Genomic DNA, 25,790 nt, shown 5'->3' with positions numbered 1-25,790 from the left:
CAAAATCACTTCCAAGAAATATAAAATAGGAAAAACATATATAAAAACCAAACTCACTGCTGACTCAGTGACCCCCTATGGGTATGTATTGAAGACTGTAACTGTTTACGGGAGTAGAAAACCCAAGCCTTTTCCCTCAGAGCTGCTGCTGGTTGGAACTGCCAACCACGCAGATCACAGTCCAACTCGTAACCAGTACACCACCAGGTCTCCTTAAAAAGCACACATGCATAGATTTAATCTAAAAGAGGGGCAGCGAAAACAAGGAACGCCCTCAGCAAAATGGACTGACAGTGGCTGCAACAATGGGCTCTAGCCATAAGGACGATTGTGAGAATCATGCAGAATGAGGCAGTGTACACAGGGTTGCTTTGCGTTGCAATTGACTCATGGCATCTAACAACAAAGAAGCTAACATTTATATTAGAAGGTAAAAGGATCGGAAAAAGACATACAAAGGAAACCCAGTTAAAGGTTACAGACAAAAGCACTTCAGAATTTTTAAAGAAAAATGGAATTAAAAGACGATTCTTCCCCCTCCCCCCGAAAAAAACTGAAGCACCTAAAATGGCTCCAACTCATCGCTACCCTGCATACAACAGAATATAAATACACACAAACACATACAGGCCATACCCAACAAGACTTAAGTTGTTAGTTGACATTAATATTGCCTTTTATTGGTATCGTAGTGACTTTTATCTTTAGACATCTATAAATGAACATCTAAGAAAAGTAACAACAGCAAATAACAATATAACACTGTATACAGTACATATTACTAATAAGATACAAATTCCAAGTCTAAATTGCAATTTGTCATTAATTTGAATATGTTATGAAGTCTGGGCCTACCTGTATACTTTTGTGCCCACATATTCACACTAAGGACACAACTCAAAAGTATAAAAGTAGGGGGAAAATGAGCTGACATCAAGGGCTCAGGTGGAAAGCGGGTGTTGTGAGAATTATGAAGTCAACATATGTACTAATGTGCTGGACACAAATGATGTGTGTACGGATTGTGATGAGTTGTATGAGCCCCTAATAAAATGATTATTTAATTTAAAAAATACAAAAGTAATATAGTAAAGCTTATTCTAGGAATGCAACAATAGTTCAATGAAAAAAAAATCTCCAAAATATGTACTAGCTAATATATACATTCAAGGAATGAGACCATTTGAATTTATAGAGAATAAAAGGTCTGATAACAATGTAAGTGTACAAGGCTACCTAGTCAAAAAATTTACATGCATAAGTTTATTCTAAACCAAACAGGCTTAAATATGTCTCTACAATGAGTGAAGGGCTGCTAGTAAGTTCTCTCAAGAATAAACTTTTCTTCCTTTAGAAGTGTAAACAGACCTAGATTGGGGGAGGGGGGGGACACGGACCAACAATTTTGTGGTTGGTATTTTGTTTAACAAAGACTTTTAGGATTTGAGGCAGTACTCTTTGACTTGATCTACTAATTGAACTTAACGGAGAGATTATTTTATACCCAATTCGCTCCATGCTTAGAATTAAGTCCAAAAAGCTATAAACCAAACCCAATGCCATTGAGCTGAAACTCACAACCACCCTATAGAGTAATTTCTAGAGTGCAAATCTTGATATAGCCTCCTTTCTCCCATGGAGCAGCTGTTGAGTTTAAAAGGTCTTTTGGTTAGTGGTAGTTCTATGCCTAACCTCCAACATCACCAAGGCTTCACAGAAAGGTATAGCTACCACTTTTTATTCTACTTAACAGTACTGAATGTCTACACAAAGGTCATACAGAAAGGTGATGTGGACTGGGAACTTAAAGCATAACACTGTCATTATTTATAGACATCATTGGAAGAGGTGGAAACTGAATGAAATACTACTACAAGAGAAAATGCTTAGCAAAGATACTATTGTACAACAGTAGCACATATAAAAATCAATTTAACCAAGTACATACCCTAAGAGAAAAATGTTACACTTAATAGATAGCATACTATCTATATAAATGCAGCCATGGATATTATTTTGAAGATACCAACTCTACCATATTCAATGATAAAAACTCGGCATAATTCCAATCAAAATCAGACTTTTGTTGTTGTTTTTTAAAGAATCCAGATAAGTTTACTATGAAACATGTGAAATACAGTCCCACATGTGGTTTAATTAAAAAAGACACCATGCAGTAATACTAAATTATTGCCATCCCATGTAACTGCCTGGCATAGGCCATTTGGGTAAATTCCAGTATCAAACATATAGATTAGTAGTTTAGTTTGAATTAACCATTTGTACCACTACATACGGTTATGGAAACCTTATTAAGTGTTGAGTAGGATGTCAAAGAAAAAAGACTTTTCTCTGTCCAGTAAAATATGCCAGTTATTTTACAGTGACAAAAGGCAAAAAAAAACCAAGTAAAACAAGTGCTTACTGAAGCACAACTACAGGTGTTTACAAGAACTGGATATGCAACAAAAGGGTGCAACACACACACAAAAATGGGTGAAGAACGCATACTTAGTGACTATAGCTACTAGTAAAACTGGATGCTTAACTACACCAAAAACAAACATGAACACTATAGCTATTAAAGACCTAATTGTGTAAGTTTAAAGCCCAGCAGCCAATGAAAAATGTAGAAGAAACAAGAAAAGATTTCTCAAACAACTTTTAAGACATAAGACAAAAGATCTTAATTACATAAAAATTAAGGATTTCTGATTGAGAATGCCATGGATAAAGTTAATAGAAATGATATTATTATTGGATACACCAAGAAGATAGATAGAATATCTACATCTAAAAGAAGATATTGACATCCTGAATACAAAGATTCCTACAAAAAAGGTGACAATAACTCCAATAGGAAAATAGACCTCGGGTATAAATGGATTCATCCTAAGTACTATGAAGAGAAGCCCAAAATGAGAAATCAGGAGACAACCAACCAAATAAACTGAGCCTATACTTATTAGACTGGTAAACTACAAAGCTGGTTGGCACAAATGACAGGGTGATCAGGATGAAAGATGCACCAAAGAAAAGCATTCTGGAAATCAAGCACGCTTGCCCTCCCTTATGCAATCCTGTTGTTGAATAGTTTTCTCAAAGGAAGTCTTACTACTCTCAAAAAGGACACGCACAAGGATGTCCAGTGCAAATGAATTTGTGGTTTTGTCGGTGCCTGGAGGAAATGGGGTTGATGCACACCATGGAGTACTACCTATGCAGTGGGCAGTTAGCTACCACGAGAGTGAAAACACAGAAATAAATAACAATATGGATGGAACTTAAAATTAATGTTAAAAAAAAGAAAACAGAAGACTTTTTTTTCCCCAGAAGACACTTTTAATGATTTATAGCACCAATAAAAAGTATTTTCTGCTAGTTCCATACATTTTATTTAACAAACCTCTATATAAATTTTGAGAATAGTTAAGATTATTGTATTTCTTTGACTAGAACCAAAATAAGCTTTAAAAAACTAACTCTAAATTTAAATTGGTGGAACTTAGCAAAGTTTTATATTTCTAATAGCCCTATACTACAATCTAATGGACATTAACTTTTCATTATTACATTATCTAAATCCTAGAGGGTCATAAAAGCAGATACACCTACAGTAGTGATTACAGAGAGATACATAAGGACTACGGAAAAGAAGAACTTGTACCTTTCAATGTATCCTGTTGGTGTTTCTACCAGACCATCAAGTCTTTCTTGAAGGGCTGCAAGAATCTGAGGATTTTGCATCATCTGAACAGTCAGCTGACGCGCTTTAAAGAAAAAATAAATAAAAAGGGCATCGAAAGAAGGATTTTATGAAAACTCTGCTATTATTTGAATAGGGCAATCCAATCATGAAGTTTTCCTGAAGTTGTCCATAAATCACTGGTATAGTGAGAAGATATGGGAAGCAAGCTAAAGAAAATATAAAAAGTGCAGATTCCAAATGATTGCTACGTACATTATATTCAGAGCTAGCGTGACAACCTATGAACAAAAACCTTCCCTACTATTTCTGTTTAACCGACAACTTTTCCCAATCCTCAAAGGCAAATAACATATCAGGAAAATGCAATTACATGAATTTCAGGCCTGGAACAAAAGTGGGCCTAAGTGACGTCTGAAATTCATGTAGCCTATCTATATAAGTGTGTCTCTAGGTGAAAAAGTTAACATATTCAACAATAGAAACCAAATAAAATTTGGTGATTAATGGCTTCATCAGTATTATTTTTCCCAAGATAAACTTTTGAGGGCCAAATTACTCTAAATATAAATAGAATTACTAGATTATGTACAGTGGTGAACATGTATTTAGAAATATCAATATTGACCACTAAAGTTACAAACCCCATATCTTTTAATAAAATGTTACAACATGGTGACTAACTAAAGTATCTACACATCACATTAATTTCCAACTCATTCAAAAATGAAAAATTCAATCTTGTTTTTCAACTATAGGGCAATACAATTGTCTACATTTAATATATGGTTTTGTTATTGTTTGGTTGGAGTTAAAAAAGACACCTGCATTAATTACTTGTTTCCTATATATAAAGGGACTTGGAAAAGTTCCAAGAATAACGGAATGAAAAGATAATGGAATTTCTCCAAACTTTTCAAACTAAGCATATTTTAAGTGTAACTAGTCTTTCATTTAGAAGTAACATAAAAAACCCACGACAAAAAATTTAACATTGATATTCACACAAAACTAGTAGCAGTTGGTTTGACAGTAATTACAACAATGTCACTCTAGCAGTGCATGCAATGACTTCTCATGGGTTTCTATATCCACACTTGCCTCCATCCTTTACTCTCATCTCCACGTCACATGAACACTGTCACTAAACTTGAAGCAGGACCAGTGGGCAGAGTGAAAAAGGTTCCAAAGAGAAACTCTCTAGGACAGGTGCCAACAATCACTGGTTCCTGAAGTAATTTAAAATAATACCTTTGATTTTTGTTTCTTCACCAGTTTCTTCTTCTTCTACTTCTTCAACATCATCCAAATCTTGATCAAGTTCAGACTGTTCTTTGCTATAATATCATAGTATCACACCAAAGTTCAAATGTACCAATCAAAAAAATGTAGAAAAACTTAAATATTCATTTTCTAGATTAATATGTCTCTTTCAAAGATACAAAACAGACTCAAAGGTAATTGTTTTCTAACTTGCTATGTAAGTAATTATACAATATCTGGGTCGCCACTTCCTTCTTAGTAACTAATAATACCCTGATAAAGGATGGCAACACCAAGCTAAAGGTCTAATTTTCCAGCTAGATGGAGCTATGTGACTAAGTTTTAGGCATGAGACAAAAGATATAGTAGAGCACTTTGGAGACGGCTAGCAGCCACCATAGTGGACCTGAGGAAAGTCAGGGAATGAAAGCTATCAGCTAAAAGTACGTTTGGGGCAGTAGTAAGGAGGAGACAAGAAATGACATAGAAGGAGCATGGGTACTTGATGGTTGTGGAAAAACCTCTTCAGCCTATACTCAATACCTTTACACTTTCTTCATCTTTAACTCACAGAGCCAGAAAATTTGCATTTACCACATGTTTAGAACAAAGATGGCACCACTAAGATCAGGTAAGAAGACATGACACCTTCCCATCTCATATTAAAATCTAGTTTTTAAACATTAAGATTGCAACGAACACAAAAAAAATCTATGAATAGGTCAGCATTTATAACAAGAGTCATCAATTCCTTCCCTCACTTTTCATTTTAACTTTAGGATCACAGATGTAGTTACTTTCAAATCTATAAGCAGCATTTGAAAATTTAATTTTCATGTAAAGACAAATACTAACTGGCTACTATAGAAAAAACAAAGTCATTACCATCATTCTGACTCGCAAGCGACCATTTTTACAGAAGTAGAAATCCTCAATCTTTCTCCTGTGGAGCTGATACTGCAATTGCCAACAACAGCTAACACCCAAAGTCCCTGTCAACTGAGGGGAAGAAACATTGCCTTCCCATCCAAAACAAGAGCAATTGTACGGGGAGTATCTTAGGCCTAGTAGCCTAGGAAAGATTTTAATTGTACAAATTTGGAGGTGGGGAAGGATTAACATTTGTTTTAGTTATAATCTTAATGTTCAAAGACTAGTACAAAATGGGAAGAATGTCATCTGTCCTTTTAAAACTTCTCCATGGTACCATCTGTATTTTCCTCTAAACATGAGGTAGACTAAGATCTCCATAAATCTTTCTACACTTTTTTCTATTCGGCACTATGAAACTGACAATAGCATTGATCAGCCTTTTTCCAATGTAATTTCTATTCAATCATTTATTGAACATCTACATTGTAAGCCTTTAAAACTGGTATTAGATGAGTTCAGGCATGTTAACCAATTTGTCCCATGGTCAAATCTAGCCCACTGTTCTTATAAAAGAGGTTTTACTAGAAGATAATCATAGAAATTAATTTACATATTGCCTGTGGCTATTTTATCATTAACAGACTTGAACATCTGTGATAGAGACCACATTTTCCAAAGTGTCTGAGATATTTATGGAGAGTTTGCAGACTCCAGCTTTAATGAATAAGAGACTACCATCTCAGACCCTTGCCATTCAAATTAAAGAGGAAAGGGGGAGAAAAAGAAAATATCAAGCTGTCACATCCAATTTAATCCTTTAAAAAGATATTTATAAAGAAGGCTCTGAGTTAAGATGGTAGATTGTGTGAAGCTTTAAAACATTGGTGGAAAAATTCCAATCTATTTTAATTACATTTTTCTACTTTTTAAAGCCCTCTCATACATTTTCATCTTCCAAAAGCCCTACTAAGTTTAGGTTTTAAAATGAACAAACACTAAAAGAGAAAGCAGCCAAGAGCAGCACATTTTTAGAAAATGAAAAGCAGGTGACAAGTAACCAAAATCACAGAGAGCTGACCTCTAAGCTAACAACAGATCAATACAAGAACCAGCCCAATTTATAAACACAGAATCTTAGAAAGGGAAAGAACTGCCAGCAAATATACCATATAAACGAGGATAAACCGACCCGAATATCTGCCAGGGCATCTAATTTTACCACAAAAACGGCATTGAAAATGTGCTGAAAAACTCGACTTATAATACTCGAGTATATACGGTACTTCTGGAAATATGGCTAAGGAATAATGGTGGCTAAAATAGGAAGAACTAAGTAAAAACTGATAAGCAGGTAAGTCTTGATCCCACACTAGCAAAAGTATGGCAGTTTCTTCTCTGAAGGTAAAACTGAGGACTATGACTGGAGGACCAGGCATCGTATATATGAAGGATTGGCTGTATATGAACTAGAATGCTGAATACAGGACCCACACCCACCTCCAACCTTCTCTCATATCTTTACTTAGAAAAATCTCTGCATTGGAGAATCTAATCTGACTGACCCAGAAAGAAATACTGGCAATAAGTTTTCACAAATGCCTAGACTGATGACCCATTATATAGGAAAGCCCCAAATTGGCAAGCCCCCACCTCTAAGCACTCAAATATTCCAATCTATTTTTCTTAAAACCCAACAACTGTCCTTCTCCCAGTCAATCTTAGCGACTGCCTCATACTTAAGGAAGGATTAAAATAGAGGTAAATGAAAATGAAGAATTAGCAAACCACACAGGTGAAAGAAACATCCAAAGAAAAGACGTGACATCAATGAGACAAGAACAGGGTGCTTTTACAAAGAGGTACATTCAGACAGTGAAGGAGCTCTTGGAAGCAAAGAAAACATGGAAGAAAATTTGAAATACAATAGTTGAAAGGTAATTTTCCTCAATTTTGCCAAGAACAAAAAGATAAAGGTGGTAAATAGAACAAAAGACAGAAGAGCATGAAAGGACATAAGATTGAAAACAGGGCACAAGGTAATTAGAAACGTCCAATATGATCAACACCTGACTAGAGTTCCAGAAACACAAGCAGAATAAGGCAATCTACAAAAGTCAAGAATATTTGCTAGAACTGCAAGCAGTGAAAAGTTCCCAGAAATAAGGAGTTCACCGCTGAATGCTTAAAACAATGAATGAAAAAGATATCACTATGAAAGTTTCAGAACTCTAACACTGGAGATGTTTCCAGGAATACGTATACATTTTGTTTAGGTATCACAATGATTGACTTTGCTGCAGAGCAACACTGAGAAAGTGACAATGAAGCAATGCATTCAAAATTCTGGGGGAAGTCTCCAAACCAGAATTCTACACCCAAAACTAGAGAGCATGAGGGTAGAATAAATACAAACAATTCAATCATGTGATTCCCTCAAAGATATTTACTTCCCATACAATCTGTTAAGGCACTAAAGAACTAAAAACAAAAATATGAATATAACAAACAATTCTAAGACAGGGGAGAATGAAAAGGAAACCCATGAAGACTACTAGAGATCACACACAGGTGACCACTGTGACTAACGTTAAGCAGATGTTGAGAGCCACCATTTTTCATAATAAAGACAGTGTAGCATGCAGGCATGGATCAGGCCAGACATAGTACTAGGGTGATGCTGACCTTGTACTAAATCAATGTCTGCCTGCCCTCCTTTGCTGATATTTGATTAGAATCACCCCTCTGTTCCATCTAACACCTAGTATACCTTTTTAGTAGGCTGTTGTTAAAATTATTAAGCAACAAATGCAGTGCAGCTTATCTCATTTCCTCTATCATGCTTCTTTAAGACATTCATCCACACTAGAGCCATTCCAATTTCTAAGTTGGTTAAACCTATGTTCTAGGAAGCATGATTTTGACAAATGGCTTCTCAAAAAAGGCTCTGGTAAGACCTCAAGAAAGCGAGACTAGATACTATCTTTTTTTGTGCACTCTTCAGTTTGTAAATGCTATTCAGATTTTCAAAATTAAAGTCAGAATAATGATTATACCTCTGGAGAGGCAGAAGATGCAATCAGTAAGAGAACCAAGCAAAATATTCTTTTTTGATGAAAGTACACAATTTTTTATTATTATTTAAATTCTACATTTATTTTCTAAAAGTATATCTATATATTATACTCTATACCTTTTTGCTAAAATCTTTTGAGAAATACATATATGGTAAAAATGAAGTCTCAAGTATTATGAACCATTTAGTATGCTCAGCACTGTCCTAATAATAAACGCCTGATAAGTCACATATAGTTTATCTTGGACATACTTTAAGTAGTAACCATTAGTAACTAACATGTAAAACAATTATACTACTATTAACTACATCACAGTATAAACTGATGCTAAATCTCTGGAAAAAAAGAATCAGCTCTGTCACTTACTTGTCAATGTCTGCCATGTTGTAAGACCTCCAAATTATCTATGGAGAGAAATGTCAAAGTTAAAATGTTAACATTTTATATATATTTTACAGATTTAACACAAACTTTTAAAAAGATGCCATGAATATATACTCCCTTTGAAAATCATTAATGTCCAGAATGGGTGGGAACCAAAGAAAACAGAAAAACAGGCTTGTTTAAAACAGGCAGTAGACTCTTAAAACCTAGCCAATAAATAAAACAATATCATTTGTAAAGAATGGTAATTATAGAAAAAGGATCTCTATCAACTTATTTTTTGCTTGAACATTTGATCTCACAAAACAAGCCCGCTAATTTTTAGCAGTATTTAATCAAATTTCTATAAAATCAGCAACTGTCATCCACTGGATTTATAGCCCTCCTAAAGACCCCATATCTTAGTATGGAAGCTGTTGAAAACTGTTCAGCTTCATGTCAATATTGATTGATACACAAGCTTTGGCTATGCATGACATTAGGTTCACTACCTGGGTAAACCTGGGTCTCCAACATGGAAGACAAGAATTCTACCACAGGACCATTTATTCAAATATTAACCTGGGGGAAAAAAATTTTAAGTCTACTAATTTCTTCGAAACTATTTTATGACAACTCTAGGAGCCCTGGCAGTGTAAATGTTCCACATTGGGCTGCTATCCACAAGGTCAGTAGTTCAAAACCACCAGCTGCTTCAAGGTAGTAAGACAGGGCTTTTCTATTTCCCTAGTTCATCTAGGAAATTCACAGGCATTCTATTGGATTCCATGGCAGTGAGTGATTACAAAGTTCTGGATTCTTCAAACTCATGCCATGTCACTGACAGCGTCTTCAAACTCATGCCATGTCAGTGACAGCTAGCTGTCCACTCTGATATGGGACACACTGTTAAAGTGCTCTTGGTTATCAGCACTGAGTATATATACTTTGAGGCCTAAGGACTACACAGAATTTCTTTTCACAGAAAGATATGCCTTAGCAAAAGCAAGCTTTATTTGGACTCCCATAAAAAAATAAAAAGCACAACTGAAATTCCATATTAAATTCAAATCCTTATACAAAATTATATCGGATGTGATTATTCATACCAGCATTTGGGGACTAATATCTGGTTTTTAGAAAAAATAAATTTATTCTAAATCTATCCTAACCTACTGCCATCAAATTGATTCTAACTTATAGTGATATAGAATCCTGAAGCTGTAAATCTGCACAGGTAACTTACCTCACATTTCTTCAGGGTAGCTGGTAAGTTTGAACAGTTCACTCTGTGAGTTAACAATCCACAGAAACACTAATTAAATGTACCCTGGTCTAAACTGTCTCTGTGCTTTAAATAATTCCTAACAGCACTGATTGTAAGGATGGCATAGGGCCGTACAGTGTTCCTTTTTGTTGTGCACTGGGTCGTTATGGGTCTGAACCAACTCGATGCTACCTCACAACAGCACTGATAAATTTTCTAATGAAGCACAATAGTGATTAGCCGTTACTAACAAAAATGTGTAACAAGCATAAACTAACAATCCAAGTTTTTAAAAAGTCACAGAAATTTAAATGAGATTCCAGTTTCTATCAAATTAGTAAAATTAGCTAATTGTGAATTCCTGAATATGGCTTGTGTTCCAATGAATTCTTAAATCAAGCTAGCCATTGTTAAATAAAAATGCTTTAAATATGATTTACACATTGAGAATCTACTGTCAAGTAACAAGGACCTTTAGCTTTTCAAATCTGCCTAGAAGATTCTTCCAAACTCTGGTTAAAAAACAACTCCTCCTTCAAAGATGACTTCTTCAATTTCATCATTTTGGCTAAATTGTATTTATTTTGTCTTCACTAACTGACAAGACCACTAAGATTCTAGATGATGAGTAAAGGGCCTGTACGCCAAATCTGACCTCTGGCTAACAAGAGATGATGCCGACGCACAGCAAACCTGATGGACAGGGTAGGACTGAAGGGCAGGGTAGTACTGGCCGTAGTTCCCAAGACTGTTTACTAGAGTAGAATTGCTTACCTTTTACATTACAGCCCAACTCACTCATATGCACCAGGACAAACTTGCAACCAGCTCTCCCCCCCCCCAGGAAGACACTCACTTCATATATGCTCAAGGACAACTGACACAAGACATAGGTCAAACAGGTTTCCAACATCCCTTCCACACCTATTCTGACACCAACCATTTCTTCCCATACACCGTGGTTTTCTGCTGGATTCAATAATTCATTGCAATCACCACACAAAACACAATTCTAGGGATCATTACAGATTACAAGTCAAGTCCTTGATCCACAGCAGCGCCTCTCCTCAACCAGCATTTCCAAACTTGTCTCGCAGCCTCAGGTCTCAGGAGCAGCCTTCCTGTTCCAGTAGAGTTCTTTTGCTCCGTCCCATGGTCTCCACACTGCAACTTCTGACCTTAGCCTCAGTCACTTTCAGCCGGGGTCTTTTTGATTGTGCTCCACTGGTCGAGCTCTTCTTCAAGGCTTCTGAGAGGGTACGCTTTTTTCCCCCCTTTTCTTTCTGTTTTTTAAATCGTATTATTAGGGGCTCATATAAGAGGGTACTCTTATTAAACAGAGGAAAGGCTGAGGGAGGTGTGGTTTTTGTCTTTCAGCAGACCAGACTGTCATCAAGTCAATTCCAATTTGATCAAACCTACAGAACAGGGTAGAACTGCCTCTGTTGAGTTTCTGAGATTCTAACTTTTTACAGGAGTAGAACACGTCACCTTTCTACAGTGGGTTAGCTGGTGATTCTGAACTGCTGACCTTGCAGTTAAGTAGCCCAATGTATAACCCACAAAGCCACTAGGTTTCTCATATTTCCCAAGTAAACACCCTCTCACCGTCACTGAGTCAATTCCAACTCAAAAGGTGTACCGGAGTAGAAGGTCCCATCTTTCTTCAATGAAGGGGGGCTGGTGGTATAACCCATCTCTCCATAAACTCTTCACTGCCAGTTGATTCCAACTCACAGTTGCCTTACAGGACAGAGTATAAGGGCCCTTGTGGGTTCCCAAGACCATTAACTGTTTTCAGAAGTAGAAAGTCTCATCTTTCTCCCTCGGAGCCATTGGTAGATTTGAGTGCAGACCTTTAATTCAGGAATCCAAGGCATAATCCCTTAAACCAGTGGTTCTCAACCTTCCTAATGCCGCGCGCGGCCCTTTAATACAGTCTCCTCGTGTTGTGGTGAGCCCCCAACCATAAAATTATTTTCGTTGCTACTTCATAACTGTAAGTTTGCTACTGTTATGAATCGTCATGTAAATATCTGATATGCAGGATGTGTTTTCATTGTTACAAATTGAACATAATTAAAGCATGGTTATCACAAAAACAGTATGTAAATATATTGAAATATTTATTTCTAATGACAAATGAAATTTTGTCTTGAAACATGGTGTACAATGGTAACAGTCTTAATATAACGATAGTAAACTACATTGCTATATTTTGCCAGTGCAAAGGTTGAGATAGCTTCTTTCTCACCAGATCAGCATATCTGCGTGTAGGCGGACCTGCTAGGAGGGGTGTCTCGGTTCCTAAGACCATCTGAAATATGTGTTTTCTGATGGTCTTAGGCAACTCCTATGGAAGGGTCATCCGACCCCCAAAGGGGTCGAGACCCACAGGTTAAGAACTGCTGCTTTGAGGGATCTTAGGGAGAACACGAGCCAGACAGGGTGCGATGTAGCAACAATGAAAAATACAACTTTCCTCTAGTTCCTAAATGCCCCATCATGATCCGAATTCGACCTTGCAAATCTGGCTAGACCAGAGGATGTACAGTGGTACAGATAGGAACTGGAGACACAGGGAATCCAGGACAGATGATGCCTTCAGGACCAGTGGTGAGAGTGGCGATGCCTGAAGGGTGGGGGGAATGTGGGGTAGAAAGTGGGAACCGATTACAAGAATCTATGTATAGCCTCCTCCCTGGGGGATGGACAGCAGATAAGAGGCCGGGAGGAGACGTCAGACAATGTAACATGACAAAATAATAATAATTTATGAATTATGAAGGGTTCATGAGGGAGGGGAGAGTGGGGAAGGAGGGGGAAAACGAGCAGCTGATATTAAGGGCTCAAGTAGAAGGCAAATGTAAATGTTTTGAGAATGATGAGAGCAACAAATGTACATATGTGCTTGACACAATGGATGTATGTATGGATTGTGATAAGAATTGTTCGAGCCCCCAATAAAATGATTAAAAAAAAAAAGCTGGGGGGGTGGGGGGTTTATGGAAAAGAAGACTGTCTCCCAGAACTTTCTGAGGCTTCCTTCTATATAAGTATATATTTCAAAGAAATGGGTTATACCACCAGCCCCCCTTCATAAGTATATATATCTTCCTTCTATATAAAGTATATATATGGGAAGAATCGGGTTTGTGATTACAAAACCTTCCACTGGACAAACGATGGTAGTGGAGTGACTGGATTAGGCCAGATTGATCACCACTTTGATCATCAGTTCTGGGCCCTAAAATAGCTAGATGTCCAAGATCTATGTTACCTTTGCCCTTGTGGCAATCATTCCTAGTAAGTTCTCCCTACTCTCAATAAAGACATTATGTGTACTGCAAGAAAGACATCCAGTATATTAATATATAGCCCTCCTAGTCTTTACCAGCAAACAAATGGGAAGAGCCCTGGTGGCATAGTGGTTACTCACTGGGTTGCTGACTGCAAGGTCAGCAATTTGAAACCAGCTGCTCCCCAGGAGAAAGATGGGGCTTTGTACTCTACTCTTGTAAAGTTAGTCTTGGAAACTCACAGGGGCAGCTCTACCTTGCCCTATACATAGTATCACCAATTCCATGACAAGGAGTCAGAAAAGACTGCATGGCTATGTAAATGTAAGATGTTTGTGGCCCACCTAGGGGAATGGATAGCTTATTAAACATAAACAAGGATTTAATACCATTGTGAGGTGGAATCAGGCAAATACGGTATGAATGCACCTCCAGTTGTCCTGAGATTCAAGACCTTATTTGGTCCAATATGACCTTACATTTCAAACAAAATTCACTGCCGCCATCGTGTCCGTTCAGGTTGTTTCCTGCTTTTATAAAAATAAATCACTTTATTTGGGGATGGGGGGAGCCTTACAGCTCTTTTAACATTCCATACATCAATTCTATCAAACATATTTGTACATATGGTGCCTTCATCATTTCCTAAACATTTACTATTTGAGCCCTTGCTATCTGCTCCTTTTTCCCTCTCCCCCCTCTCGTGATCCCTTAGTAAGTTCCACCTTCTCCTTACCCTCCTGGTATTGCTACTCTCATTATTATTCCTGAGAGGTTTATTATCTGTCCTGGATTCCGTGTGTTTCCAGCTCTTATCTGTACCAATGTACTCTTATCTGTACCAGCGTACAAATTATTATTTTCATATCTTACAATGACTGCTGTCTCCCTTCACCCACATTTGTTATTAATCTCCCCCCTGGGGGGGGGCTACTATATCTGCTTTTGTAGTGGATCATTTTAACACTCCCAAGAGTTGCTCACTTGGGAAACAAGACTCTGTTCAAGGGATCTCTACCTATGATAATATCTGATCCTACAAAAAGGAAATATACCTGTTAAGCTGCTGGGCCAAGGTTTCAAATACAATAAATAATAAAATTAAACACAGTGTCTGAAGTTCACTCCAACTCATGACAACCTCACTTAATCTACTCCTGAAGTCACCTAGGTTATTCAATTCTATATAATTGTCTTAATAGGCATTCCAAATGCCATTCAAATTCCAGTGGACATAGGGATGTCCCCAAGTGGGCAGCTCAACTTGGCTCCTTACACTAAAAATCTTCCGGTGACCCTCAAAAAACCACTGTCCCTGACTCATCCTAATATGTGATGAAAATCCATCTAGCTATACATACAAATCAGAGCAACTTATTCCTAACGTTAGGGTTCATGACCCACTTTCCAGGCGGATCCCATTGCTCTAGTCAAACTGTCTAGTATTGTTCTAGCCAAACTGGCAGTATTGCTCGGGATAACAGTACAGCATTGTGCCCCGCCAAACATGACACACACCCCTCCTCCCTTGGCTAAAATCAGATCCAAAGCTAGCCTGTTTTTCCATGACATCCAGCTAGTGGGTCCCAAGTGCTCGAAGATGTCCTTGATGGCATCTCTAGTATAGTTAATCAGTCACTGTTGGTTATATGTAATTGATCCAATCTACATTTTTATTAATGGTGACCCACCAGAAGATGGATTTGAACTAGCCGCATTCTCCAGTTTTGAATTCACTGGGGACTCTGATTTCACCTATGTATACTTGGGAGATGCTACGCCTACATGAGACCAGATGCTTCTCGTTCTCCTTGGTCCGGTCAGAGTCGTGGAGTTTTGGAGACAACCACCAACTGTAAGTACTAGCACACACACTCTATCCAGGCATCTGGGAGGACTCAGAGCAAAGGTCCTCCATAATACCACCAGCCTTCAGCTCAGGGTATGCGTAAGGCTGACCACTGGAGAAAGACTCGAGTCTTTGGTCTCTTTACAGGCACTTAGGTTTCCTAAAGAGAGAAAGCCCTGGCATTTGATGAGATTCCACAAAGGCAAGAGGAGGAAGCTTTCATAGCTAAGACAGTCCAGGGTACTACTGGGACAGGATCCTTGACTTCTAGGAGCAATATTGACAGAGTTAGCCAAGATTATTCTTTGCTGTGGGGTCTTGAAATAAGACTGTCATGCAGTCTATTCCCACCAGGTCGGGTTGTCAGCCAGGAAGAAATGACCCTACTTTGAAATTTCAGCTGACCTGAGGCATGGCTGCAGCAGCTGGATTTGTTGGCAGCCCTCACAAAGAACTTGACCACACGTTAACATTAAACCCCAATAGATATCACATTGTTCTAGTGGGAGTATGATTCGTCAGGGAGGGGATATTTATGGATGGGCAAAGTAGATTGCAGGCTGGTTGCCGTGTCTAAAAATGAATCCCCTTCCATAGATGGATTAATGGTTTTAAGCCTTTCTACCCTCCAGCCCCTGAAATGCTGTGGTCTACAACAGCTGTGTCCATACACAGCAGGGACTTGAAGGAGGTCTTGTACGACAGTCAAAGGGTCTCTTATGTGGTCAGGTGCACGGCCCTCCAGGGTATTGGGGGGGTGGAGTATTCTTACCCAGGAAAGCTGTTTCTGATACCCCCCGGGGAACGATCTAAAAGGCTTCAAAGGAGATGATTTGGGGATGGGCAGGTGGAGTGACATTAATGACCCAGGCCTGTCAGTACATGGAAGACTAAACCCCAAACAAAAGGCACCATAGCTGATTTTCTCTACCTTTTGAGCAGCTGTAGCAATTCTTCAAATAAATCTTGTTACCCACAGGTGGTGGCCGCTGAACAACAAAATAAGCATTAACATTACACTCAATACTAAAAACAGTGCTAGGAGGTCCAGGTGGATTCTACTCATTTGACTGCTTTTGGGGTGATCTTTTCAACAGTAACCACAGATCTAAGGGTTCACACTCCCACTCAGTGGGAACAGGAGTATCTACATTTCTCTCCTTTAAGCTCGACTGCTGTAGGAGTGGAAACAAAAGCTTGGGACCCACCCAGATGGGGTTAAGTTGTTGGCTAGTGCTTTCTTCCCAGTCACTGACTAACATGCAGTCATCAGGTTGTACTGGTGGGTCACCTCCCCCAATGGGCACTGGAAAAACTTGCTGTCCTGTAGTCAATCAAGGCTTGTTGTACTCATCCAAGGTTAATGATATGCCTAAATTACTTCATTGACCTCATTGACATATCCTCAGGACTGGGGTGGAGAATGGGCACCCATACATGATTTCAAAGGCAGAGAGATCTGATGTCTGGAGGGGGGGGGGGGGGGGCTGCACTAATACTTAAAAGGGTTTTATTGGGCAAGGATTCTACCCAGTTCACCTGAGCCTGCTGGCACAATTTAGCTAAACTATGTTTTATGATCTGATCCATTCTCCCTACCTTCCTCAAGGGGTAGGGGGTGTCAGGCTGCACATAGGTGTTATTTTATCCCCAGTGGCTGCTAGATACTCTGTAACCTGAGAGACAAAAGCTGGCCCATTATCACTTTGATCTGGGGCAGTCCAAACATAGGCAGCAACTCTTTAAGAAGTGCCTGGGCACCTTAACAGCTTTCTCAGTGGGTGGAAAAGGCTTCAGTCCAACTGGAGGAAGGGCAGTGCTTTCTATCACCTTGGTTTACAGCTGTTCTCAACCTGTGGGTCGCGACCCCTTTGGGGATGAACAACCCTTTCACAGGGGTCGTCCAGTTCATAACAGTAGCAAAATGACAGTTATGATGAAGTAGCAACGAAAATAATTTTGTGGTTGGGGGAGGGGGGGCACCACAACACGAGGAACTGTATTAAAGGGTGACGGCATCAGGCAGGTTGAGAACCACTGGTTTAGGAGGTAACGGCATATCTTGCTCACCTTTGTCCCTCTCACAAAGCTGCTACCATCCCATGTACTTCGGCCGATTAGAGGAGTTGATCTTTTTAATCTGGTCTCCCTGAGAACAATTTCTGGATATCTAGGCTACAGGAGTGACTCATCTCCGCATCGGCCAGGAGCAAGGTGGCAGAATTTCAAACCTAGCCTAGAGCAGTTCCTCTGGGTTGCCATGATCATCCGGCGCCTAGGCACATCCAAGGGTGTGCCCCTCACTTGAGTCTGGCCTCTGAGTTTCATTCAGTACACACCTGCTGCTCCCTAAGGTTATGAGTTTGTCCCAATTCAAGGAACAAGATCGGGTGTGTGGAAAAAAAGTTTAATCTCACCTCAAGTACTGAGCTGGGATTGGTCTCCTGTCTTGGGCATCCCCCAATTACACTCTGGATTGGGGGAGGTTTTCTAGTCCCTATAGTATCCCCTACAACAGATAGAGCAGAGAGCAGTTCTACCGCCTAACCTAACAGAGGTCCTAGGCACTGGGCCTTACAGGCAGGCACCTTTCTTGGCATCCGTCTGTTGGACTGTGCCTCTTCTCTACGGACTCCCCTGGTAAAAAACTCTCTCCAATTCCTCTCCCTGAGCAAAGGTAGGAATATGAAGATAAAATAAAAGTTCCAACCTAGTCCAAGAAGGCCACCTCGGTGAGTGTCTTTGGTTTAGGCGGTGAGGATGCATTTGGTGAGGGCTATATTTCCTTTAAAAAAAAATTTTCCCCCCCTGAAGATCAATTTTTTTCTTTTAAAAATCATTTTATTGGGGGGTTCTTACAACTCATCACAATCCATACATACATCCATTGTGTCAAGCACATAGTACATTTGTTGCCATCATCATTCTCAAGGGGGCTATACTTCCTAAGGAGAGGTCACTAGGTCCCATAATGGGTTAAGATAAACTATCCGCAACTGGCATACAATAGTTCCCAATGGCACCATTGTCCTAGCTGGCTTAGGGCAAATGGCACTCCCTTAACTCCTAAAACAAACAAAATGCAGATATGACACAAAGTCTGGACACAGGGAAGCCTGGTTATTCCTCAGCTCACACAATGAGGAAAAAGATCAACAGGCTTCAAACAAAAAGGACAAGGATTTTGGATGAACAGGCACTGCCACGTTCCTAGAGGACAAAGGTGAAAAAGAACCTGTGCAACAAAAGCGGGAGGAGCTGCTCCCCCAAACACTTAACTCCGACAGAAAAGATGGGCCTCAGGGACAGTCAAGGAGCTGGTGGTTGTAATGAACAAAGTTGTCCTTCCAGTTCCTTCTGGACTTTCAGAGATGAGGTAATAGTTTGGGTGTTATGTACTGATTGAAACTTGTCGACTCGGGCCAGACTCAGGTGAGGGGTTTCACCCTTGGATATGCATCTGCTATATCCCAAGACTCTCCTAGAGGTGGCCTAAGGATCCAGACAATCACAGCAACACACAAGGCTAGTTTTGTCTCCGGGAAATTTTTGGCAGCCTGCTGGGCTGCTATGGCATGCGTACCATTACAAACCCCCAGCCAAGCCACTCCACCAACAGGATACTCGCATAAACTGGTGAGGGGAATTGCCTTATTCCACACAAGTCCATCTCGATACCTATTCTGAAACCAGACAAGCCCAAGTCCACAATCTCCACTCTTCTAATGGAACAGAAAAGTCCAGGGGATGGCGGGGTGGGCATCTCTACCTAACCTAGAAGATCCTATTGTCAACTTAGCCCATCCCAGATGAATCCCCAAGCTGACAGGGTGTGGTGACCCCCTTTCTAGGGGGATCCCAGCACTTCTGGCTTCTTGAAAGGAGCAGTGCTTTGACAACAATGCAGAGACCAAATGAACAGTAAGAGGAAACAGCACAGCAGTCTTAAGCAATGAAGTCAGGATATACCGGGGGGCAGGGTGAAAGTAGTGAGATCCCACCAAAAGCAGGCAGGTCCTTCTTACGTCTGGTTGGGGCAGTATTTCAAAAAGCGTGGTGGTCCCTGATTTGCTGGGACTCAACTATGGCCTTATTTGGCAAGTGGTCAGGTTCACAGTTTCTTTTTTTGGTAGGTGGTAACTCAGCAGACAGACCAGTCAGGGGGCTTTCCCTTGTCCTAGTCAATAAAATAGGTGAAACTAAGACCACTACTTGTGTGTTGCTGTGATGCTGGAAGCTATGCCACTGGTATTTCAGATACCAGCAAGGTCACCCCAAGTGAACAGGTTTAGACAGAGCTTCTAAAACCAAGGACAGACAACGAAGAAGGAATAAATAGGCTGTCCACTTCAGAGGAATAAGCCACCTAACACCCCATGGACAGCATCAAAACACTGTCAATTACTAAAAGCCTAATCAAAAGATTCAGAACAATGTCAGAGATAATACCAGAAAATGAGCCCCTCGGGTCGAAAGGCATACAAAATATGAATGGGAAAGAGCTGCCTTCTCAAAGTAGAGTCAACCATTAATGTCATCACTGACAGAGGAAAAGCCTGTGACAGTAAAATCTTTGGGATCTTCATTTGCTGATGGGGCTTGACGCAAAATGAGAACAGCTGCAAAACGTCAATTAATAATTGGATTGTACCAAGTATGAATCTAGAAAACCAGAAGTCGTTAAAAATGAAATGGAATCAGATCGTTTTTTCTAAGCATTCATGAGCTGAAATGGATTGGTATTTTTAATCAGAACTGCCATTTTTAATCAGAAAAGCATACTGTTTACTAGGAACAGGAATGACATTACATTCGTTGTCAAAAAAGGAATTTCAAGATCTTGAAGTATAATGCTGTCTGTCTGTGATAGGATAGTTTTACACATCTACAAGGAAATCCCATTAACCACAAGGCGCTAAAGTTAGGGATGAAGAAACAATTCTACGAAATGCTTGATCAAACATGCAATCAAGATATACTGATAATTACTGGCAAGTTGGATACGAGGAAGGAACAGCATTAGAAGGAAAAGCAAAGGATAGACACTACCAAAAATAACTAGTCAATATCCAAACCATTTCAAGAGGTAGCAGATGAGCAAGAACCAATGGTAATAAAGGATAAAGCCCAACTACATTGAAAACATTAGCCAAAAACAAGGCTATTCAGCAATTTCATCCAGTAATTGATGGAATGCTATGTACTCATTCTAAAGAAAGGTGATGCAACAGAATGCACAAGTTATAGAACAAGCACCACTGATATCACATGCAAGTAAAATTTTGCTGAAGATCATCCAACAGCAGCAGCAGTACATTGCCAAAAAGTTGTCAAAAGCATGGGTCAGATTCAGAAGAGCATGGAACACAGTTTATGTCAGATGGATCTTGGCTCACCAAAAAGATATTCAGTTGTTTCAAATACACACAGAGGCTTTTAACTGTGTGGATCACAGCAAACTAGATAGCCTTGAGAAGGAAGAATGGAAATTCTGGAACAGTTAACTGCTCAAGAGCAGTGTGAACTGCTCAAGAGGCAGCTGAAGGAACATAACAAGAGAATACCACCTCATTTAAAATCAGGAAGGTGTGCAACAGGGTTGTATCCTCTCACCATATTCATCAATCTGTAAGCTGAGCAAATAATCGAGAAGCTGGTTTGTTAAGATACATTATCAGGATTGGAGGAAGGCTTATTAACAACCTTCAATATGCAGATGACACAACCTTGCTTGCTGATGAAAATTAAAAACTGCTGCTTTCAGTATGGATTACAACCAAAATCCTCACAACTGGACCAATAATTTTTTTTTCCTGGACCAATAATTAACATGATAAATGGAGAAAAGTTTGAAGTTGTCAAGGATTTCTTCTGGGTTGCACCCACAATCAATGCTCATGGAAGCAGATGTCAAGAGAGATCAAGGGATGCAATGCACTAGGTAAATCTGCAAAGGACCTTTTAAAGTGTTGGAAAAAGTATGTTACTTTTGAGGATCAAGGTACACCTGGCCCAAACCATGGCATTTTCAATCACCTCATATGCATGTGGAAGGCACTGAATAAGGAAGACCAAAAGAAAAACAGAAGCATTGACATATGGCATTGGAGAAGAATATTCAAAGTACCACACAGACTGCCAAAAGAACAAATGGATTGGAAGAGGTTCAGCCAGAATGCTCCTTAGAGGCAAGGTGTTGAGACTTCACCACACATACCTTGGACATGTCATCAGCAGCGCCCAGTTCCTGGAGGACACCATGCTTTGGTAGAGTGGAGCAGCAGCAAAAAAGCAATGCCCTCAAGGAGATGGAACGACAACCACCGTGGGTGCGACAAGAGGCACAAACATTACGTGAGGCTAGCACAGGACCAGGTAGGCTTTCATTCGTTTTGTACCCATGGTCGCTGAGAGTCAGAACAACTACAAGAATAGGAAACAATTACCGAAGTAATCAGGCAGGCAAGACCAGCAGCATCTCACAACCATGATCAAGTCTTTGTAACTTTATCCTGGAAAACAGAATCCAAGGCTGCTTTTGAATCCTGAGAAAATGCATAGTATAGTTCAGTAAACAATCAACAAGCACCTGAAACATTACCCTTGGAAGTTAATCTGCACATTTACTGCCTCACTAAAATGTTGACAGTATCTACCTACTTCTAGGAGCTTAAAGGAATTGGGCCTGGGCAGTGGACCAGTGGTGCCAACCCACTATCCATGCTGTGGCATTCAGCTTTCAGGAGAACTTTTTAAAGATCCACCACTCAGCCATCAGGCTATTCAGATTCACAGCGACCCAGAGGACAATGTTGTGACTGTCCTTGTGTTTCTGCCACTCCAGAGGGATTAAAGCTTCAGAAACCCTAGCCACAGTTCTACAATGTCCTACAGGGTCACTTGAGTATGAATAGAACGGCTAACAGTAAGTGGCAGAGGGACTAGTGTGCTCTTTTTCTATGTGCTTTGTCTTAAAAACAATTCAGATATTTACAGGTTAAAATTAAAACTCTTTCCCAATAATTACCAAAATGGATAAAACTTCAGGTAGAAACAACTCAAAATACACACAGTGAAAACAGACCACTTTATAATATGCTCTAGTGGTCTACTCAGTGCCCCAAACAAATTACAAGGGTGGTTATAAACAAAAGCACCTTTCACTTTCCAGCACACCTGCTCTACCAAGCAAGGACATTTAATATCTTTTGGATGAAACGGAATGTAACTTAAAAAAAAAAAAAGTTCCTTTGTGAGTAAAGGGGCACTATAAAGTTCATGGAAAATGGAACAAGATCATGGAATTTTCCCACCAGCTTTTGAAGGCCAGTCATATCACTAACATTCCCTACACACATTTTTTATCACTCATGTTACATTTTAAAATACATTCAGGCAACCAATTTTCCTGTTTTGGTCATAGAAATCTAGCATAGATTTTTTAAAAAATGTTCAAATTTACCCAAGAATTAACTATGCACAGAAATTTTTAGGTTTGGTTACAATTCACCACTCAATCATCAATATTTCCATATGGGTTAAGAATTCACTCCTTTGATTTTATTTGTCAAGAAGCAGTTACCAATGGCAAGGCTATCAGCAATTGGAAGCCACCAGCCACTGTGCGAGAATAAAGATCAGATTTTCGACCCTGACCCTACAGGACTGCTATGTCAGAATGGACTCAATGGAGTGGGTGTCGGCCCGCCCCCGCTGAGTTTGGATCCTATCTTTTATTACATTGCAAGCAAGCAATATTGAGCAATGTAAGCAAGTTTTTGAGCGTGGACCATATTTAGTGCCAGACAAAATTCCAAGTGCTCAGTTCTTTAACTTACATGGATTTCTTATCTTATAAAACCCCACATGATTTTTTTATACTGTGCTACAATTCCCTTATGTGGGGTTCTTAGACACCATCCATTTGGGTCTAATTCTTAACAAACCTATGTACACTAGGAAGGAAACAATGTCATTGCTGCTGGAGCCACCGTGTCCATCCACCATTCACTGAAGGTCTTCCTATTTATCACTGACCCTCTACTAAGCATGATGTCCCCATTTTTAGTGACCAGGAAATGAAGAGAAAGGGGGAAATAACAAGGTATGGTGAGAAAGTCTTAAATGCTATTAAACAACAACAAAAAGCCCTGGTAATGTAGTGGTGAGGCTGCCAACCACAAAGTTAGCTGTTCAAATTCACCAGCAGCTTCTCATTTAAAAGATGCTTTCTTTCTAATCCCGTAAGATTTATAGCCTCTGGAACCTGGAAGGGCAGTTCCGCTCTGTCCTGTGGGGTTGTTATAAGTTAGAATGCTAACCTGAAAAGAGAATTAAGCAAGTCAATGATAGATGCTCAAGCCCATCTACTAATGTAGGTTCCATTTATCCTCCTTAAGACCAGTCTTCTTAAGCCAAATTAGGGTTTGTTTAGGTTTGAATCATTTATTTGAACTCAGGCAACCTCTTAACTAGCTTGAACCTTTGTAGTTCCTGAGGATCACATAAATAAATCTCATTTATTGTCAGTTTACATCTTTTTAAAATGTCCTTTATGTAATCAAGACAGTATGTATTACTTCAGTAGTAAAATTACAGGAGGGATAATTTAAAGTGCCAGAGAATGAGGACGCAGATACTAGTTTGAAAAGATGTTTTCCTGTCACCTAAGCATTAAAAATGGCAAATTCCACTTTCACTGCTCTCCTGAAACCAGGCAAGTAGTACTAGTCTGTGAGATTTTTAAAGTGTAGTAATTTCGCAATCAAAGATCCTAAAATAGGTACAAGCTCAAGGACATATCCTGTGGCTGGTTCATCTCTCCCCGGTAAGAGCATTGGACCTCAAGATACGCCTCTTGAAGCCTTTTCTTTTTTAACCCCACCCCACCCTTGCCATGAGAAGTGTTGCTTACTCACTGCCAATGGATTCCAACTAAGGGTTTCTTGAGACTGTTTATGGAGCACGCAGCTTCAACTTTACCCTCCAGAGCTTAACACTGGGCTTAACACTACAGTTAACAACCTAACTTAAATCAGACCGCCATCAGGCTCCTCATTAACATAGAGGCTCATAATCTTGACTCAATAAACTTACATTAAATCCCATTCCTTCCCAGGCTACCCAACTCCACTCCCTCATCTAAATGCAAAATGGCTAGTTGAGTGCCTTATTCTGAGAACTTCCATCACAGCATGCCTTTTGTTGTGAGACTAGTACAAGTTCTTCCAAGAATTTAAAGACATTTACAAACCAAATCTTTTATTTCCACCTTTGAACCGTTCAACGGTTTACTTGGGATCAACTTTTCCCCTCCAAGTAAAACACGGATCCAGGTTGTGTGCTGGGGGCATACGCAGAAAGGGCCCAGCCCAGTCACAACGAACAGGTCTTGAACATCTGTAGCAAGAAGACACTCACCCGCTGACATTAGTCTTTCCCTCTAATACCAGCAAGAACGCCATCGGAGGAAAGACTTAGAAGCCAACGGGTCAGCCCACCTCCCCTACGACTTTCAGGAGCGCAGGGCCAGCCCGGGCCGCCGCTGGGCTCGCGACCACGTGCAGGGGAAGCCGCCGGGGTTCCCCTCCCCCGGGCCCCTCCCTCCCGTCGGAATTCGCCGTCGCCGTCGTTCTTCTCATCCCCTCCCCAAGGCCTCCCTGCGGGATTTTTGAAGGAGAAACGGGGGCGCCATGGCGGCGGGTTCCGCACTCCGGCCCAACCCGCTCTCGGAGCGCCCCCCGCTCCCCAAGGCGCTGCCGCCCACTCCTTGGGAGGCTCGGGCCCCGCCGCGGCCTGGGTTTCGAGCGCGTGAAGCCGCCGGTGGAGCCCCGGCAACGGCGGCGGGGAGCAGCGCAGCCACGGGCCCTCGCAGGCCGCGCCGACTCGGAACCCCCCAAAGCCATGGGTCCCCCCAAGCCGCCCCTGAAGAACTAGCGGCCCTCCTGCCTCCTCGGGCTGTGGGCCCCACACGGGGCCAGGAGGCCCGGGAGTCCGCGGCCCCAGCTGCGGTCTCTCCGTCCCCCCTTCCGCGGAGGCCGCCCGGCCGACCCTGTGCTCCCTTCCCTTCCAGTTCCCATCCGTTACCGGCGGCCAG

General features: G+C 40.4%; 1 protein-coding gene across 3 annotated transcripts in view; it reads right to left on the bottom strand.

Moving 5' to 3' along the window:
* Window positions 1-25,790, bottom strand: part of NAP1L1 (nucleosome assembly protein 1 like 1) — a 37,610-nt gene that overhangs the window by 11,468 nt on the left and 352 nt on the right. For 2 of the 3 annotated variants that reach the window (XM_004700437.2, XM_045290393.1), the window contains exons 1-2: window positions 4,958-5,016; window positions 3,668-3,770 (exon numbers count right to left, since the gene is read on the bottom strand). In XM_004700437.2, coding sequence (XP_004700494.2) covers window positions 3,668-3,750 — 83 coding nt within the window. In that variant the 5' untranslated portion in view covers window positions 3,751-3,770; window positions 4,958-5,016. Of the gene's footprint in view, window positions 1-3,667; window positions 3,771-4,957; window positions 5,017-9,282; window positions 9,321-25,790 lie in introns of those variants that run through there. The other variant, XM_045290400.1, reaches the window with a different exon arrangement.

The sequence above is a fragment of the Echinops telfairi genome, unplaced genomic scaffold (assembly GCF_000313985.2).
Source record: "Echinops telfairi isolate 266 unplaced genomic scaffold, ASM31398v2 ScPeMD7_2;HRSCAF=8, whole genome shotgun sequence".
Taxonomy (NCBI): domain Eukaryota; kingdom Metazoa; phylum Chordata; class Mammalia; order Afrosoricida; family Tenrecidae; genus Echinops; species Echinops telfairi.
Note: the sequence above shows the minus strand (reverse complement) of the source record. Positions and strands in the feature narration are given on the sequence as shown.